The following is a 19,398-nucleotide window of genomic DNA, read 5'->3' on the forward strand; positions in this document are numbered from 1 at the left end:
CCACCTGAGGAGGATGAACTGGCTAGGGTTCCCTTCCTCGTGAGTGACTCAAGCAGCTGCTGCAGTGCGACGGAGAACAGAGCTTAGACAGTCAACATGCTGCTCCCACTGCACACGGCGGCCCAGGTCCAAGAGCGTCGGAAGAAACTTACTGATTTCAGGAGCGCGATAAAATCTACTGACAAGGTAAGGCGTTATGTCATTATCCGCAACATGTGAAGCCGACCCGAAGTCGCAGAGCTTTAAAATAGTTTTTGATTCATTAACCTGCAAAACATTTTATAATTGAAGTTTAACTCACGCCGGGAGAAATTAAGACACATGATCAGATAAAAAAAAACTGGCTCTGAGAAGTTATTCCCAATACTGAGAACAAAGTCACTCACTTGAAAATTCCTCTTCTAATTATTTTATAATTCAATTTCCTAATTATGAAGAATTAAGAGCTCTCAAATATTTGATCGTAAATTAGTAAAAGAACTTTCTTCAGCGAGGAAATAAGAGATAATACCAAGTCAATTGAACCAAAGCTATTTAGAAAAGGGTGGAATAGTAACAGAAAGCATTGAAGCAAAGCATCTTCTAAAAACCCCCAGGAAACCCGAACCAATCAAGTTACTGCCTAAAGGAACACGAAGACTGTCACTGAGAAGAAATCAGACTTAGATTAACTTACAACTGACTTAAGTTAACTTTCGTTTGCCAGAAAATTACGATGGCAATGAAAGCAGAATGATTCAGATTAAATTTGGACAAAAAGAGAATAAAAACATTCTTGATCCGAAGCTGCTAGACCATCCCAAATTTAGCACTCACTTCGAGTCTAAAAAATATTAAATCCCTTAAATGTAAAGAAAGTATTAGTCAGGAAAATGTTAAATATATTTGGCAAGACGGATAAACACGAACACTGTATTAGTCATTTGTCTCTTTTCTCCTTTGTAAATACTTCCACATACACAGTGACAGTGACATCTGCTGAGAGGCTGGAGGTGCTGCCACTCATGAGTCAGAAGCATGTTCGGGATTAACAAGTGAAGATAATTCACATTCCAGAGTCCCTTCCCCCCTTCAAAAGAGACACACACAAATTCCGAGTTGGGACTTGAACTTGGCCTACTGTTCCCACCCCAAAGAAACATTAACACTTTAAACAGGCAGCCCCGGGCAGTCTCTCCTGGGATATCACAAAGCCCGGTCAGCGCTACAGACTGGTCCACTACAGACCACATCCACGGAATTAAGATAATACAGGAAAAGCACTTTTAAAGTTTTTAAATATAAACTGCCTTCAGCCACTTAAGGGTGCGGCTGCAGTAACCAGAGAAAAGCCCGGGGCCACTGTAAAATCCGAGTCTGCCGGGGGAGCACTCGGGCCGGGTGAAATGCCCTCAGCAGCAGCGACCCACACTCGGACACTTCCCGCCACTCGCCCGCGGGGCACGCGCACTTCTGCCGAAATCCTGGGCTAAAAGCTTTGGATTTTCATTGACAAACAGCACCACGTGGCTGCAGGTGTCTGTCTGTTCCGCTCTCAGGAAGAAGGGCAAACTACCTGAAGTCCACGTGAAAACCTGTACTAGTTTAGCACTACCTCAAAGGAAAATGAAGCTCTAAAAACAAGAGCTTCTAAGATGCTAACAGATGTCTTATTACTTAACCTCCACGGTGGTTACACAGATGTTCAGTGCGTAATCACCTTTACCTTATACATAGCTTATACGTTCTTTGATGTGGATGGTGTATTTCACAATTCAAAAAAGAGAAAGAAAAATTGAGGTAAAAATCAACGATGCAGTGGACTCCGCAAGCCTACAACCCGTACTGTATCTACCGGTTCACTGAGATTACTCAGCCACTCTAACCTCAGGTGACATTAGAGATGCAGTACCTTCCTTTTACTCAGACCAAACGTACAAAATGGAACGCCTCATTAATGTGGTGGTCTGGAAGGAGATATTTTAAGATATTAAAAAAGAAGAGAAAGGGAAATCTGAACTAAGAGCTAAGTTACTGACAAGGAGTCCAAAACAAACTTTAACGGGATCGTATCTTTCTTAAAACACGTGGAACATGTTATGGGCAGACGAGCTAGAATCCCCCAGCTGTGAACACGCCCCCGACTCTGACAGCATGACAGAGAAAGGGCTGGGGAGGGAAGGGGCACGCACACGCCAATCACTCCACTGTGATGAGATGTGTTTCTAAGTTTCAAAAACATAAACACCGGGAAACCTGCATCTACCACACCAGAAGGCACGAGGTAGGAGAGGTCAAGACTGGGAAAGGCTCCTTTCCATACAAGGCCCAAGAACAACCGAGCTTTCCTGGGTGTGGCCGCCAGAAGCCACAGCTTCTAAAGCATAAAGAATAAATGAAAAAGAATTATTCCTGGACACCCTAAACTCAACCCCATGCATCTACTTCAGAGAGGGTAACTCCCTTAAATGTCCCTCGCTCTGCTCTGTCAGTCTATAAAACTAGAGAACAAAGGACTGTGAACACTCCTTATTTCAAAACAGCAACACTGCAGCATTTTTCTAGGTACCCGAGGAAGCCCATCGTTACTACATCAAAGCATTCTTGGGGTCTGTGTGCACTCATCAAATCCATCAGTCAACAGGAAAAGACTGGGACAGCAGCCTACCTCCTCTCTCTTCATACTTTACTATAAAATTTCATGGCCCAATTTCTAGAAGAGTAAAAACTGGTAAAGTCATTTGTAATGGGTAATACACTGAAATTATTCTTCAAAGACGTCACTTCTAGAACACAGTGGTAATCACATTATAGTAGAAGTTACATGGATGTACAAGGCAGTCTGATCGTTTGACTTACCAAGATATTGTCTGGCTTGATATCTGCATGGAGGATATTGCATCTTTTAAGGAGTTTTAGTGCCAAGAACAACTGCTGACTATAGGATCGTACAGCCTTAATATGAAGGCCAACATCCTTACCATATTTTTTTAACACCTCTCGTAAATTCATACTTTTAGGAAAGAAAAAAACAAATAAAATTAGGGGTTAAAATGCAAAATGGAAATTAAGAAAGGCAAAACCATTTTCAAGCATAAAGTAAAATCAAGTTCAAAGCATGAATTACAATGAAAACACTCTGTTCAAGAACCCCCTCCCACAGCCCAAACGTTTGATAAATTATCCTACACTGAAATGAGAGCGCATGAAACTGTGTGTACACAACACAATTTTCAAAATGAAGAGAAGGGAAGGTATGCAGTGCTAAAATTCCTACTGATTTGGAATGGGCTTCCGCTCGAAAGCATAAACATGAAGCCAGTTTTGAAGATGGACGTCATATTCCTACTCCACTATTCCCATTTCTTTTCACTATGGCTTAATCCTTTCTTGAAGTATTTAATTTTCAGAGAACTCTCTGCTGAGCTGAAGGCCACACGAGGTGAGTGTGTGACACACAGTACACAGCCAATCACTGTTTACACATTAACAACTGTCAAGAAGCTAGCTCTTCACCAATAATTAAAAAACAAAACCCAGAGCCAACTGGAAAAAACACATCGAATACCCAGAAAATTTATCACGGCACTTATCTGAACTGAGGTTGGCAAAGGTAAAGAAGCTGAGTTTTCAGGGTAATGTGCAAGTTTTGACACTGTACCTCAGAGGCTCAAACACGAGGCAGAGATGCTGTTTGTGATAAAAGTGTCTGAAGAGTCGCAAACAATGAAATTTGTCATCAGGATCAGCATCGTTCAGTTTTTTCAAGAATTCTAATTCTTTTAAACCAGTTTTTTGCCTGAAATGAAGAAGAAAATTAGGTCAAAATTGGATACACCAAGAATTTAGGAAAACTATACAAACAATAAATGCTGGAGAGGGTGTGGAGAAAAGGGAACGCTCTTGCACTGTTGGTGGGAATGTAAATTGATACAGCCACTATGGAGAAGAGTATGGAGGTTCCTTAAAAAACTAAAAATGGAACTACCATACAACCCAGCAATCCCACTACTGGGCATGTACCCTGAGAAAAGCATAATTCAAAAGGACACATGCACTCCAATGTTCAATGCAGCACTATTTACAACAGCCAGGTCATGGAAGCAACCTAAATGTCCAGTGACAGATGAATGGATACAGAAGATGTGGCACATATATACAATAGAGCATTACTCAGCCATAAAAAGAAACGAAATTGAGTTATTTGTAGAGACGTGGATGGACCCAGAGACTGTCAATACAGAGTGAAGCAAGTCAGAAAGAGAAAAACAAATATCATATGTTAACGCATATATGTGGAATCTAGAAAAATGGTACAGATGAACTGGTTTGCAAGGCAGAAATAGAGACACAGATATAGAAAACAAACGTATGGACGCCGGGGGGGTGGGGGGGTTGGATGAACTGGGAGATTGGTATTGACATATATGCCCTACTATGTATAAAACAGGTAACTAATAAGAACCTGCTGTATAGCACAGGGAACTCCACTTCGCTGTACAGTAGAAACTAACACAGCATTGTAAAACAACTATACCCCAATTAAAAAAAAAAAGAATTTAGGAAAACTAAATAATATGTATTTATTTAGTGATGTGTTTAGTCTGTTTTTTTTTTTTTTTAAGTACTAATAATAGAACTGTTGAGGAACACAAGTCTCTATATCATTCACACAATACTTTACTCTTAGCCAAATACTGTTTTCATGGAGTTAATTTCCAAAATAATCAATGAACAAAACAGAAACATCGAGGAATAAACCCACCTTGCTTGAACGGAAATCAATCTTGCACATTTTATCTCAAGATGTCTTGATGCAAATATTATCCTCTGAAATTCTAGTTATAATCTGTCAATAGGCTACATTTTAAAATTAGTGTCTATAATACAGAAGTTGGGGACTTCCATCAAACAAACTTTCTAAGCCTAGGCAACCTAAGACTTCAGTATAAACCTAAACACTTCTTTCTTGTGTTTCCAAACCAGTACCAAGTTGACTTTAATGCCAGCTCAGTGTGTGGCACACATTATGCGTTAAAGCACATGGGTATGGCAGTTACCTCCTTGCTCATAAAGAGAGGAGGCAACAAAGATACAAATAATTCCCAGAACTATCTGATTTCACACCTTTTGCAGGCCACCATATGCTCAGTGACAGCTAATCAATCTGACCTTTTGATTTCTCACCTTTCGTCTTGAGTTTAAGCTATTCACAGCAAAGGATGGTCGTAAGACAAGCGGTAGATGGAAGGAGTCTGAGCTGACATCAGTGCACAAAGCAAGTGCTGAAATGCACTGAAATGAATTAAATACAATCAGCCGACGGTTCTAGTGCCTCACACAGAACAACATGTGACTATCAACTAAATACCCAGAGCTGCTCTGTCATTTTATAAGCCCAATACCTGTCCTACACAGATTGTGGTCACTATTTAAAAACAGGCTTATTTGTGAACACCCGTGTTGGTGAAGGTTTTGTTCTGTCTCCTGAACTTACATGAGCTCGTTGTTCCTAATGATCTTCACGGCCACCTCCTGGTTGGCCCTTGCATTATCCCTGGCTCGGACCACGTTACTGAACACGCCTTGACCCGTGTAGCCATACACGTTATAACGCTTATCCAGGACTTCACCTATGTTCACACCTAAAAAGGTAAGCTAAAAGATTAGAATTCTGACCATAATAGATTACTGAACAAAACTGTGAGATACATCATAAAAGTCGAAAAGTAGGATACACAGTGCAGTCACTTAAAAACTGTGTCAAATCTCTGCTGTATACTTGGCTTCCTGGACACCATGGAGACTCAAGGCCTCGCCCCCATCGTGACCCTCCTGCGTAATGTGGTTCAAGTTGCCGGCTGCCAACCACTGCAGGAAGACTTTCTGCTCTCCTAGCAACCGCTGACGACCCTAACACTGAGGGGGGAAGAGCTGTGCTCCCTGCAGGGTTTCTGTCTGTGGTCTGCGTGACTGGCGCCCCTTCCCTCTGGAGGAGGATCTCATGGCCGAAAATAACTTTGAATAGATTTAAGCTGCACATCAAGTCTTCACCTCACTTCAATTTGTGATGCTTCTGGGCTGTAACACGGGTTCATGAAGCTGCTAGATGTGCCACACTTTCGAAGTGACGGCACTGTGACGTGACTTTCAGAGTCCTCCCAAGTGTGAAGGCATTAGACCACATACTTTTACAAGATGTTACAATGAACTCTAAAATTAATAAGAACTGTATTGAAAAAGAGTAGATACATGTATAACTGAGTCACTCCGCCATACACCTGAAACTATCACATTGTTAACAACTATACTCCAACAGAAAATAAAAAGTTAAAAAAAAAGAACTGTGAACTTACGATAATAGCCTTCTGCATCAGTCCAGTTATCCCTGAGGTTGGGATTCTCTTTGAAATCTTTCCCAATGCCAGCAGCCCGCAGACGCGCACTCTGAAATTAAGGCAGCAACATGAGCTATTTAGCCACCAAACAGGCAGACATTTAAAGCACTTCCTTTAAAAGAAAAACAGGCAGAACCAGCTAAAATTTGATAACATTTTATGCCAACTTAAATAAACTCTTACTATGACTTATGTAAATGCAACATAGCAGAAACATGATTATCTAAGTCTCTTGTATCACAATAATGCTCAAGAAAAAAAGTAACAAGTTATCTTCACATTTCTTTTCCTGCCCTAGTCACGTAACACCCCCTCCCTGTCTCCTCCCATCTATGGATGGAATGTCACTGGCTGTGCTAGAGGATGAGGTTAAGAACATCTGGTCCTTCTGAAGAGTCTTCACTGCACATCACTCACATCACTCTCCATGATACCCAGAAAGCCCTTCAACATCACCCAGGTGGATGATGGGTGCCAATACTTTAACTGGCTCAAAATCATTTCACCCTTTCTTAACCCATCTTTTTTGCGTGTTCTGTGGCAGCACACCACACACGGGACACGTTACTTAAGCCAATCACCGGTGTCTTCAGGGTCCTGGACATTATTGCTTATCCTAGTCTATTTTTAATCTCCCTGTTATATGTTTATCTCCCCCACCTCCCTTCATCAAAGCCTCTGTATTTCTCATGTTCTTTTAAATTTATGATGGAAATGGTCTGCTACTTTTGAGACCATTTTTCAAGAAAATCTTTTCAAGAAAAACCACTGATAAAATGGCTAAAGGTACAAAATTTCTTATTCCACTCCTTATAACATTTCCAACTCTTCCATGACTGCTATTAGGCTCCAAATCCTTAAGTTCCCAATCGCCTACAATGTAGAGGCCCAAAGTGGACTCTAGGCCTGAAAATTACTGACATCACCTCGTCTCCCCTAACTACAGCACACATACACAGAGGCTTGTAAATCCAAGAAGCAAGTTGTTTAAAAAGAAAATAACTACACATTTAAGTCATTTGGTATTTAACTTTTATGAAGCCCTCAGATTGTTCTGCTGTACTTGTTTTAAAATTTGATTTAATTTCAGACAGAGAAAAGTTGCCAACTAGTATAAAGAGATTCTAGATACACTTCACCCAGACTGTCCAAATGTTAGCATTAATTTGCTTTATCCTTCTTTCTCTCTCTATATGTATATACCACTGAAATACATATTTGTTATATACCATTTTTTGATTAACAGTTGTGTTTTTATGACTTAAAATTACTCACATCAAAATACGCAGCAAACATATCATCAGATTCTGTAAACATATCGGGTGCCAAAAGCTTCTTCTGAGATGAACCTTAATGGAAATTAGCATTAATATTTGAAAAATGAAGAGATACAAATTGAAACACAAATAATAAATCAATGGAAAATCACTAACAGCAATTCAAACTTTTTTTTCCTCTTGCACATCCGTTTTTCACCAATACCCAACTTAAAATCACTTTGTAACACTAAGACATATAAAGCTATCCACTTTTTACTGAGAATGCACTTCAGAAAGTTGAAAGACTTAATATCGATACTTCCACTAACGTTGAATTAATATGCTAATAACTAAGCAACGATTAGGTATTACAAGGGAAGCTCCTCTCTAAACTGCAATTTCTCTCAGAAGGTTAGCACCCCGCACTATGAATACAGATCTACGTATTTCTCTCCTAAAACGCCTAATAACCCCATTAAAACACTGGGCAAAAGAATAAATGTAAGGAGCTCCTAGAAAAAAAGAATGCAAGGGCTTTAATCATATGAACACATGCTTGATCTCATACGCCCACCTCAAACGCAAATTAAAATCACAATGAAATACCATCCTATGAGACTGGCTAAAAATCTAAAAGTATGACAACATTCTGTTAACAAGGCCCTGGATAAAAAGCCCTCAGACATTGCTTGTGGGATGGCAAAACTGTACAACCTTTACAGAGGGGAATTTGGAAGTATACAGCAAAATGACATATTCATTCAGACCCAGCAATCCCACTTCTAAGAAACCATTCCAAAGACACAGTAACAAGCAGAAAAAAACGACTTAATGCACAACGCTATTATCATTAATGCTCCAATCAACAGCCAAACATCTACCATTAGAAGACTAACTGAATAAACTGGCGCACTCATCACACTGGAGTAATATGCAGCTGTGAAAAGGAATGAAGGTCACTTCATACAGATGAGTATAATTTTTTGTGTGCATGTGTAGATAGAATATAAACACATGCACATATGAAAGATGTTTTAATTTTTTAAAAACCCCAACTATTCCTAAAAATCAAAAGCAAATGAAAATAAGCCTAAACCAAATCAAACTGGTGATATAACCGTAGAGAGGAGAACTACTTCAAAAAACTTTAAAACAAACACAGGTTTGTATACATCTTGAAATATAACCTAAGGACAAAACCATTACATTTTCAAACTGCATTCAGTACATTTAATACTGACAATCGCAGTGATAACTCTGCGTATGAAAGTTTCAAAATAACCTAAGTAACTGTGTTTATTAGGAACCAAGTTTTTCTACTGTAAAAGAGAGAAATACAAAGTCAAGAAAGTTAATAAAAACCCTGTAATCTCGAATTTGAATTGGCAAATCAGTATGAACTCCTCCTTTCCAAAAATGTATGCATTTCCTAGTTTGGTCCACTGAAAAGGCCCATCAGTAATGGGCATCCCTAAGTGCCCTGTAGTCTCCAAGCGGCATTTCCTACTAAGTGGAACCAAGGATCCCTGCAACAATAACTGATTCTGCTCTGGGGCAAGATGCACACAAGGTGAGCCTATGATGTCTTACTGCCTTGAACAGGAGTCAGCAAACTACAGACTGGGCCGAATTTGCCCCTTGCTTGTTCCTGTATGGCCCTGACACGTGAACACCACGTGAACTTCAGCCCATCCAGTGTTTTGGGAACGTGGTCATGCTCATCCAGCTGTGCTGGCCCAGCCGCTCTGCACCACGAGAGCAGAGCTCAGCAGTTGGACCAGAGAAAAAAGTCTAAAATAATTACAAAAGCCTAAAATATTGGATATTTTACAGAAAGCCCCTGTCCTAGAAAGTAAAACAGCCATGCTAAATAAATACTGCAGGGTTTGCCTCAAAAAGACACCAGAAACCCATTTAAAAGGGGCTCCCTGGGGCTTCCCTGGTGGCGCAGTGGTTGAGAATCTGCCTGCCAATGCAGGGGACACGGGTTCGAGCCCTGGTCTGGGAAGATCCCACATGCCGTGGAGCGACTAGGCCCGTGAGCCACAACTACTGAGCCTGCGCGTCTGGAGTCTGTGCTCCGCAACGGGAGAGGCCACGATAGTGAGAGGCCCGCGCACCATGATGAAGAGTGGCCCCCACTTGCCACAACTAGAGAAAGCCCTCGCACAGAATCGAAGACCCAACACAGCCATAAATAAATAAATAATTAATTAAAAAAAAAAAAAGGGGGGGGGGGCTCCCTGGGCTTCCCTGGTGGCACAGTGGTTGAGAATCCGCCTGCCAATGCAGAGGACACGGGTTCGAGCCCTGGTCTGGGAAGATCCCACATGCCACGGAGCAACTGGGCCCGTGAGCCACAATTACTGAGCCTGCGCATCTGGAGCCTGTGCTCCGCAACAAGAGAGGCCGCGATAATGAGAGGCCCGCGCATCGCGATGAAGAGTGGCCCCCGCTTGCCGCAACTAGAGAAAGCCCTCGCACAGAAACGAAGACCCAACACAGCCAAAAATAAATATGAAAATAAGTTAAAAAAAAAAAAAGACCTAAAGAAGAAATACATGGCGAATATCTTTCTTCTCTTTAGTTCCTAAATTCATTTATTTAAAAAAAAAAAAAAGGGGGGGCTCCCTCCTCGGATGAAGAGAGAACAATCTAAGCTTCAAAAAGAAAAATGGCAGCAGTGGATCCAAACACAAGAGCATAATGACACCAAATAATAAAAACCCAACAAAAAAACCAAAATTTCACTGGTCACCTCTGGAGGTTGCTCAGGCACCAACTCTATGCTATGCTAAAAACTGGTCAATAAGCGAAAATAATCAAGTATTTAACCTGCCTTTCCTATACGAACTATATTGTGGGGTAACCAAAGAATGGAAACCTCCTCTTTTACAAAATTAGAGCTAATAATTCAAAAGTAATGATAGAGATTTTAAAAATCACCACTTTGGAAACCCTGTTGCCCCCAATGAAATAACGGATCTAAGCAGGGACCATCAACGGCCGCTAAAAGCGTGAGGCGGACAGCTGAACAGAAACTTCAGTTGAGTATCTTACCTAACACACCACCTCAGTGCCAGTAAAAACAGGACAGCCACACCACACCGCACGTGCCGCCAGATGTGATGTAAGAGTACATACCGCCAGTTAATGAAGCATTCTTGCCAAAAAAATTAAACCGATACCTATTCAAGTCTCTAACACTAACTACTAGTTTTCAAGAAATACGGAGGAGAGAGGAAATAAATAATACAAGAATGTGGCCAGACAAAATCAGAGTAGAAACGTTCACAGGACACAGGCCCTAGCACCTTCACAAGTAAAGGGGGCGTCGGGGGGCGGGGGACAGACCACAGCACAGTGAGAAAACTATTAAAAAAGAGACTTCAGAGATGTATACCCCAAACATAACGTGTATCTTATTTGGATTCTGACTCAAACCAACCAACTTTAGACATCAGATATCTAAAAATTATCAATTTTATCAAGTGTAAGTAATGTTTTTTAAAAGGTCCTTATCTAGCAGATACAAACTGAAGTATTCCCAGATGAAATCAAATCACGGCTGGGATTTGCCTGAAAATAGCCTAGCAAGCCAAACCAAAGGCGGTGAACACGCATGTGGGGCTCAGGGCGACACATAGGTCATGCTTACAGCTTTCCTAGTCCCCCTCCCGTCCCCATCCCCAAATAACCTCTCTCCTTATGAAGTAACAGGGGTGCAAATTCAGAGAAAAGCATGGTCGAAACAAAACTGTAACTGACTCACCATTATTCTGTTCGACTGTCATGAGATTATGCTTGGCTTTGACTGAGGCCTCAAACGTATCAACATTCTCCCGTTCATACTCCTTGACGTCGGCAGCTACCCTTTCCAGAATGTCCTCAGGAGAGGGAGAGCGGGTGCGAGTGCTGCTCTGGGGGCTGCTGGGCTCAGACGGCACGGACAGGTTGCTGTCCTCAGCAAGGTATTTGTATTTCTGCGGTAACGACACAGAGTATTACTGTCACAACATCTGGTGCTAAGAGGGCCTGAACTGAAAAGTTAAGTGTCAAGGAATGCTAAAAAAGTTTTAAAGGTATTGAAGTCTTAACTGAATTAGATCCACAATCCCTTATATGTAATTCCAAATCCACAAAACTCTGAACGCTTTCCTATGTCTGGTGCACATTCATGAGGCGGCAAGATCTGCGCTGCAGAGACGTGGAGCTCTGAGCGGTCTGAGCTTCCCCAGCGTGAACGTGATGCGCCTCGCTCACTGCAAAACTCTCCTAGGGGCTGATAATGGGGTGCTGTGCTAGACCCCACTGTTGGGGCAAAGGAACATACATATATGCACCACATTACCTTTCTAAAATTCACATATTTCTGAGTTCTGAAGCACATCTGGCCCCAAAGGTTGGAGATAAGGGATTGTGGACCTGGGTAAGAACAAAAAAAGATTCAACCAAGTCTTTAGGGATATCAGTTTAATACCAGTTTCATCAGTGCCCCACAAAGGTTAAGTTTCCTATGGAATTCTAGTTATGCCCTACATACTCAGGTGATTCAAATTCCTTCCCTCACTCTGAAATGCTGTGGTTGCCCTCTCTGTTTACCCAAGCTGCTACGACTGTCCTTTCCTTGTCTGCTGTCCTCCTAACAGCACCCAAGCATGTTTCATATCTTCCAGAATTCTTCCTCTCAGCTCCATCACTCAACCCCCATCACATGATGGTGACAGAAGGCGCTTTACAGGGACCACCATCCTCCAAGGTTGGAGTGGCCAGGCCTCATCTCAGGATGGCAGGGAGAACCGGCAGCCTTCCCAGGCAGCTCACCTTACCATTTAGGCCTGAGTCTGACACCCTTTCCCACCCAATCCCTGCATCGCTCGGCTCTCAAGGAGTCTTACAATTATTGAGATGTTCCATTTAAACATTCACATCTGCATTAGAAAATGTGCCATTTTATAAGGCATTAAAAAATCTTTTCCACATATTAACAGGTTATTTATAAATTTGTGCTAAAGGAAATTCCTCCTATTTATACTCACTTATGAGGGTTTTCTTGTTCATCAACTTAAAAAAAAAAAAAGAAAGCAAACTCCAAATTTTGTCTTATAAAAGAGGTTTATATCAGAATCCCATGTATAACAAAAAAGATTAACTATTTCAATATTATTAAGGAACCACCTTCCTTTCAAGACCTATTCAATTGCTACTACTGTCACTGCATTGTCAAGGTAAAAATCCTTAATTTTGTTAAAATAGTGGTGAAGGAGTGTTGATCAAAATGTTACTGAAACCATGTACCTGAACAATGGCCTGCCTTTGTATTCTTCTCTGTTCTATCAAGGCTTCTTCATCTTCCTCCTCAACATCAAAGTCTTCAAGGCTTAGAAAAAATTATACACACATCCGTGTAATTAACTTCAAACATAGAGACTCCAAAAGCATTACGTTTATACATTTAAAGAAATAAAAGCTGGAAAATGTAGGTCATCAGTACATTTGAGCAAAAATCTTAAGCCACCCCACTCTATCCTTGCTTTTAAACTATCCTGGTTTGGAATCCTGGCAAGTAATTTAACCTTCTATGTCTCATTTTTCTCCTCACCTGTTTCACAGCACAGAGACTGGGAACAAAAGAAAGATGCCTAAGTTTAAAAGTCATCACTAGCTGTGCCCTGTAGTAAAGTCATTTCACCTCTGCAGCCCTTGTTCTCACACCTATACAACAAGAGGGGGGCTGGGACACACTAGTAAACTGCTACCTTTTCTGGGTCACAGAAGCCTTTGAAAGCTATAGATCCTTTCCCCACCAAAAATGCACAGGTAGACATTTGCATACAATCTGAAGGGAAAGTGGCTCTGCCTCCCAACACTGCCCCTGACCGGTTCAGATGGTACCCCCAGAGAACCCCGCCCTCTTCATGATCCCTCCCAGCGCAGCCTTTTCTACGACCTGCTGGACGTTCACTGCAGAGGTGTAAGCGACCTGCACTCTGAAGGTACCAGGTCTACGCAGGACACTTTCCCTCCACTCAACTTTCTTATCTCCCAGCTCCAACCAGGGCTCCTCAGCGCAAGCGTTGCTAACGTTACGACAGCTCTGTGTGCTGGGGCGTATCCTATGCACTGCAGGGTGCAGAACAGTGTCCCTGGCCTCCCGCTACTAGGTGACAATAAACAGGTCTTCAGACATCGCCAAAACGTCCCTGGGAGGCAAATCTCCCCCCGCTGAGAACCACTGCTCTAAATTCGTCTCATTTATTTTTGAGATGTGCCATTTAGACAACGAAGTTTGCATTAAAAAAAATTTCCCCACTATTTTATTAGGCACTGAATATTTCTGCATTTTTCACACTGTAACAGGCATAGCAAGTGTGTATCGTTTACACAAAATGGAAAGTCTAAACTTAGTATAAAAATCCCCCCACCAAAACTGGTAACTGAGATTGGCAGGCTACCTCTATGGTTCCTAATGAAAATATAGAAGGAAAGGCTCGTGATAAAGTGACGGCCCATATTCACTCCAGCCAAACCAAAATTCAGACAACCATGACCTCTGTCACATAACCTATAAAACCTGCACAGAAGATGAACTTAAATTCAGGGTCAAATTAATGGATTTGCTTAAAATATTCAGATGGAAATTAAAGATTTCCAAGTCAAACAGTGTTTCTCTGATTTGGAAAAAGGAAATTATAGGAAAGTTCCGTTCTTACTTATCATCAGATGAAGATTCCTGCTCAACTTTCATTCCTTCAGAAAGACTTCCTTTAAATTTATCTTCCTTTACTTTGCTTCTGCTCCTACGTCTACGACCACCCCGTGACCGAGACCGCCTTCTCAGGCGTGATCTGCTCCTTCGACCTCTGTCCCTGTTTGAGGAGAAGACAAATTTTAAAGGTCAATTAAAGTTGAGGAGGCTGTGAGTTTGCTGGGCGTAGGGGTAGTACAGGGACTCTCTGTACCTTTCAAAAGCTCAGCTCTGTTGTGAATCCAAAAGCGTTCTAAAAGTCAAATCTTTAAAAACAGTTAGTTAAAATTTTAAAACAAAATTAACATACCATCAATAAGATTCAGATACCCAGCCTAACTGATGACAACTAAACCATAGCTACTCTTCTTACCAACTACAAAGGGATGCGAGGGAACTGTCGGGGCAATGGGAACGCTCTGTACCTCGATGATGGCAGCTGAGCGACCACACACCTGTCGAAACTCACAACTTTACAACAAAAAGGGTGAATTTTACTTTATGTAAATAATATGTCTCAATAAACTTGATTTTTTAGAAGATCACTGCTGAATAAAGTACGGGAAAGACAAAGGTGACAGAAATTCTAAGTCTAATTGATATGGCCCTCAGACATTGTTATAAATACCCTGTTAACCAAACAGAAAGTGACATCAGAGTTCAAGTATGAAGGTGGAAGTTTGTGTCAGAAAGTGCTGTGGGACTCCCAAAAGAAAAGGCTGTGAGTCTACAAAGGGCTGGTAAACTCTGTTCATGTCACATCTGACCATGTTTATCTCAGATTTCTTCGGAAACCTTACTAAAACAACATTAAAGGGAACAATGACAAAATAAAACCTTCAGTCAAAGACAATGTGAAGAGATGTGACAACAGATACCAATAAAAGCTTGAAACATGCAAACTGGACAGAAAAGTAGTAGCAGATCAAATCTACATCTTAGTCCAACAGGGACATACAAGGTAAATAAGAAACAAGTCAGTGCCTGCCACAAAGCCCCAGAAAGCCTCAAGATCTGGAGATACCGTATCCTCTGAAGGATGGAGTACGAGGGAAAAGCTAAAGAGAATTGGTTGAAATCCTTTAGGAACAGCTTGACTTGGTATATTCTCCTTTCTGACTCAGTGGAGAATGCCACCAGCCGCCCCTCCCCACACTACCGCAGGAAACCTAATATTCACTTTACAGAGAGGTAGTGGTGGTTGTGAAAACTGGCCCACGGTACCGGAGGGCACTGCACTGGGAAGAGAAGGGTTAAGGGGGGACCCACACTATTTAGGACCGGAACTCTACTGGCAGCCATGTCTTACTCCCCAGCAGATGAGAAGATTCTGGAAAACTCTCAAGACCAAAAGGAAAGATCTACAGTCACTGATACGCTAATCCGCCACCAATCCACAAGTTCCAGGTTGTCAGAATGGAAGAAAGCTTCCATTTAGCATTCTAAACCAGAATAAAAAAATAAATAAATAAGTACGTAAATAGTCATTTGCGACTTTCCTGGCGGTCCAGTGGTTACGATTCTGTACTTCCACGGCAGGGGGCCCAGGTTCCATCCCTGGTCGGGGACCTAAGATCCTGCTCTCATGGAGAGGATAGGCAGATGAATCAGAACAGGCAGCAAGGAAGGATCCACCTGATCTAGGAAAGTCCTCAAATGAAAAGGCAAACAAGCAGCAAAAGAAACCTGGGTAGAAACAATATATTGGTAAGAGAAGAAAACTATAAAGAACAAAAGCTCCACAAAATAAACTCATTATCATCTTTGACATAAAGATGCTACTTCCATAAAATGAGAGTAAAATGTTATTAAAAAATAAACAGCCAACAAGGTCTTGGAAATTTAAAAAATTATGAGTGTGCAGAAGGGAGAAAAAAAAAATCAACAGAAAGGTAAGAAGGTAGATTGAGAAAGCTTCTCAAGACCGAACGTAGAACAAAAGGACAAACATAAAAGATGAGAGAGGACACATTCATGGAAAGACACAAAATGAGAAGGCAGAGGGCTATGTACCAGATGAAGGAGCAAGATAAAACCCCCAAAAAACAACTAAATGAAGTGGAGATAGGCAACCCTCCAGAGAAAGAATTCAGGATAATGATAGTGAAGATGATCCAGGACCTCGGAATAAGAATGGAGGCAAAGATTGAGAAGATGCAAGAAATGATTAACAAAGACCTAGAAGAATTAAAGAACAAACAAACAGAGATGACCAATACAATAACTGAAATGAAAACTACACTAGAAGGAATCAATAGCAGAATAACTGAGGCAGAAGAATGGATAAGTGACCTGGAAGACAGAATGGTGGAATTCACTGCTGCGGAACAGACTAAAGAAAAAAGAATGAAAAGAAATGAAGACAGCCTAAGAGACCTCTGGGACAACATTAAACACAACAACATTCGCATTATAGGGGTCCCAGAAGGAGAAGAGAGAGAGAAAGGACCAGAGAAAATATTTGAAGAGATTATAGTCAAAAACTTCCCTAACATGGGAAAGGAAATAGCCACCCAAGTCCAGGAAGCGCAGAGAGTCCCATACAGGATAAACCCAAGGAGAAACACGCCGAGACACATAGTAATCAAAGTGGCAAAAATTAAAGACAAAGAAAAATTATTGAAAGCAGCAAGGGAAAAACGACAAATAACATACAAGGGAACTCCCATAAGGTTAACAGCTGATTTCTCAGCAGAAACTCTGCAAGCCAGAAGGGAGTGGCATGATATACTTAAAGTGATGAAAGGGAAGAACCTACAACCAAGATTACTCTACCCGGCAAGGATCTCATTTAGATTTGATGGAGAAATCAAAAGCTTTACAGACAAGCAAAAGCTAAGAGAATTCAGCACCACCAAACCAGCCCTACAACAAATGCTAAAGGAACTTCTCTAAGTGGGAAACACAAGAGAAGAAAAGGACCTACAAAAACAAACCCAAAACAATTAAGAAAATGGTCATAGGAACATACATATCGATAATTACCTTAAACGTGAATGGATTAAATGCCCCAACCAAAAGACACAGACTAGCTGAATGGATACAAAAACAAGACCCATATATATGCTGTCTACAAGAGACCCACTTTAGACCTAGGGACACATACAGACTGAAAGTGAGGGGATGGAAAAAGATATTCCATGCAAATGGAAATCAAAAGAGAGCTGGAGTAGCTATACTCATATCAGATAAAATAGACTTTAAAATAAAGAATGTTACAAGAGACAAGGAAGGGCACTACATAATGATCAAGGGATCAATCCAAGAAGAAGATATAACAATTATAAATATATATGCACCCAACATAGGAGCACCTCAATACATAAGGCAACTGCTAACAGCTATAAAAGAGGAAATCGACAGTAACACAATCATAGTGGGGGACTTTAACACCTCACTTACACCAATGGACAGATCATCCAAAATGAAAATAAATAAGGAAACAGAAGCTTTAAATGACACAATAGACCAGATAGATTTAATTGATATATATAGGACATTCCATCCAAAAACAGCAGATTACACGTTCTTCTCAAGTGCGCACGGAACATTCTCCAGGATAGATCACATCTTGGGTCACAAATCAAGCCTCAGTAAATTTAAGAAAATTGAAATCATATCAAGCATCTTTTCTGACCACAACGCTATGAGATTAGAAATGAATTACAGGGAAAAAAACGTAAAAAAGACAAACACATGGAGGCTAAACAATACGTTACTAAAGAACCAAGAGATCACTGAAGAAATCAAAGAGGAAATAAAAAAATACCTAGAGACAAATGACAAGGAAAACACGACGACCCAAAGCCTATGGGATGCAGCGAAAACAGTTCTAAGAGGGAAGTTTATAGCTACACAAGCCTACCTCAAGAAACAAGAAAAATCTCAACTAAACAATCTAACCTTACACCTAAAGAAACTAGAGAAAGAAGAACAAACAAAACCCAAAGTTAGCAGAAGGAAAGAAATCATAAAGATCAGAGCAGAAATAAATGAAATAGAAACAAAGAAAACAATAGCAAAGATCAATAAAACTAAAAGTTGGTTCTTTGAGAAGATAAACAAAATTGATAAGCCATTAGCCAGACTCATCAAGAAAAAGAGGGAGAGGACTCAAATCAATAAAATCAGAAATGAAAAAGGAGAAGTTACAACAGACACCGCAGAAATACAAAGCAGCCTAAGAGACTACTACAAGCAACTCTATGCCAATAAAATGGACAACCTGGAAGAAATGGACAAATTCTTCAAAAGGTATAACCTTCTAAGACTGAACTAGGAAGAAATGGAAAATATGAACAGACCAATCACAAGTAATGAAATTGAAACTGTGATTAAAAATCTTCCAACAAACAAAAGTCCAGGACCAGATGGCTTCACAGGTGAATTCTATCAAACATTTAGAGAAGAGCTAACACCCATCCTTCTCAAACTCTTCCAAAAAATTGCAGAGGGAGGAACACTCCCAAACTCATTCTATGAGGCCACCATCACCCTGATACCAAAACCAGACAAAGACACTACAAAAAAAGAAAATTACAGACCAATATCACTGATGAATATAGATGCAAAAATCCTCAACAAAATACTAGCAAACAGAATCCAACAACACATTAAAAGGATCATACACCACGATCAAGTGGGATTTATCCCAGGGATGCAAGGATTCTTCAATATACGCAAATCAATCAATGTGATACACCATATTAACAAACTGAAGGAGTAAAACCATATGATCATCTCAATAGATGCAGAAAAAGCTTTTGACAAAATTCAACACCCATTTATGATAAAAACTCTCCAGAAAGTGGGCAATGAGGGAACCAACCTCAACATAATAAAGACCATATACAACAAACCCACAGCAAACATCATTCTCAATGGTGAAAAACTGAAAGCATTTCCTCTAAGACCAGGAACAAGACAAGGATGTCCACTCTCGCCACTCAACATAATAGTTTTGGAAGTCCTAGCCACGGCAATCAGAGAACAACAAGAAATAAAAGGAATACAA

General features: G+C 40.7%; 1 protein-coding gene across 3 annotated transcripts in view; it reads right to left on the bottom strand.

The window, feature by feature from the left end:
• The window catches only part of PRP4K (pre-mRNA processing factor kinase PRP4K), a 39,490-nt gene that overhangs the window by 3,974 nt on the left and 16,118 nt on the right, over positions 1–19,398 (bottom strand). For all 3 annotated transcript variants that reach the window (XR_011075608.1, XR_011075607.1, XM_068557136.1), the window contains exons 4-12: positions 14,350–14,505; positions 12,935–13,016; positions 11,409–11,619; positions 7,653–7,726; positions 6,336–6,426; positions 5,477–5,624; positions 3,641–3,778; positions 2,839–2,992; positions 153–267 (exon numbers count right to left, since the gene is read on the bottom strand). Coding sequence is in view for 1 of the 3 variants with exons in the window: in XM_068557136.1 (XP_068413237.1) it covers positions 153–267; positions 2,839–2,992; positions 3,641–3,778; positions 5,477–5,624; positions 6,336–6,426; positions 7,653–7,726; positions 11,409–11,619; positions 12,935–13,016; positions 14,350–14,505 (1,169 nt within the window). In the remaining 2 variants the exon portion in view is untranslated. The remainder of the gene's footprint in view (positions 1–152; positions 268–2,838; positions 2,993–3,640; positions 3,779–5,476; positions 5,625–6,335; positions 6,427–7,652; positions 7,727–11,408; positions 11,620–12,934; positions 13,017–14,349; positions 14,506–19,398) is intronic.

Source organism: Eschrichtius robustus, chromosome 12, assembly GCF_028021215.1.
Source record: "Eschrichtius robustus isolate mEscRob2 chromosome 12, mEscRob2.pri, whole genome shotgun sequence".
NCBI classification, from domain to species: Eukaryota; Metazoa; Chordata; class Mammalia; order Artiodactyla; family Eschrichtiidae; genus Eschrichtius; species Eschrichtius robustus.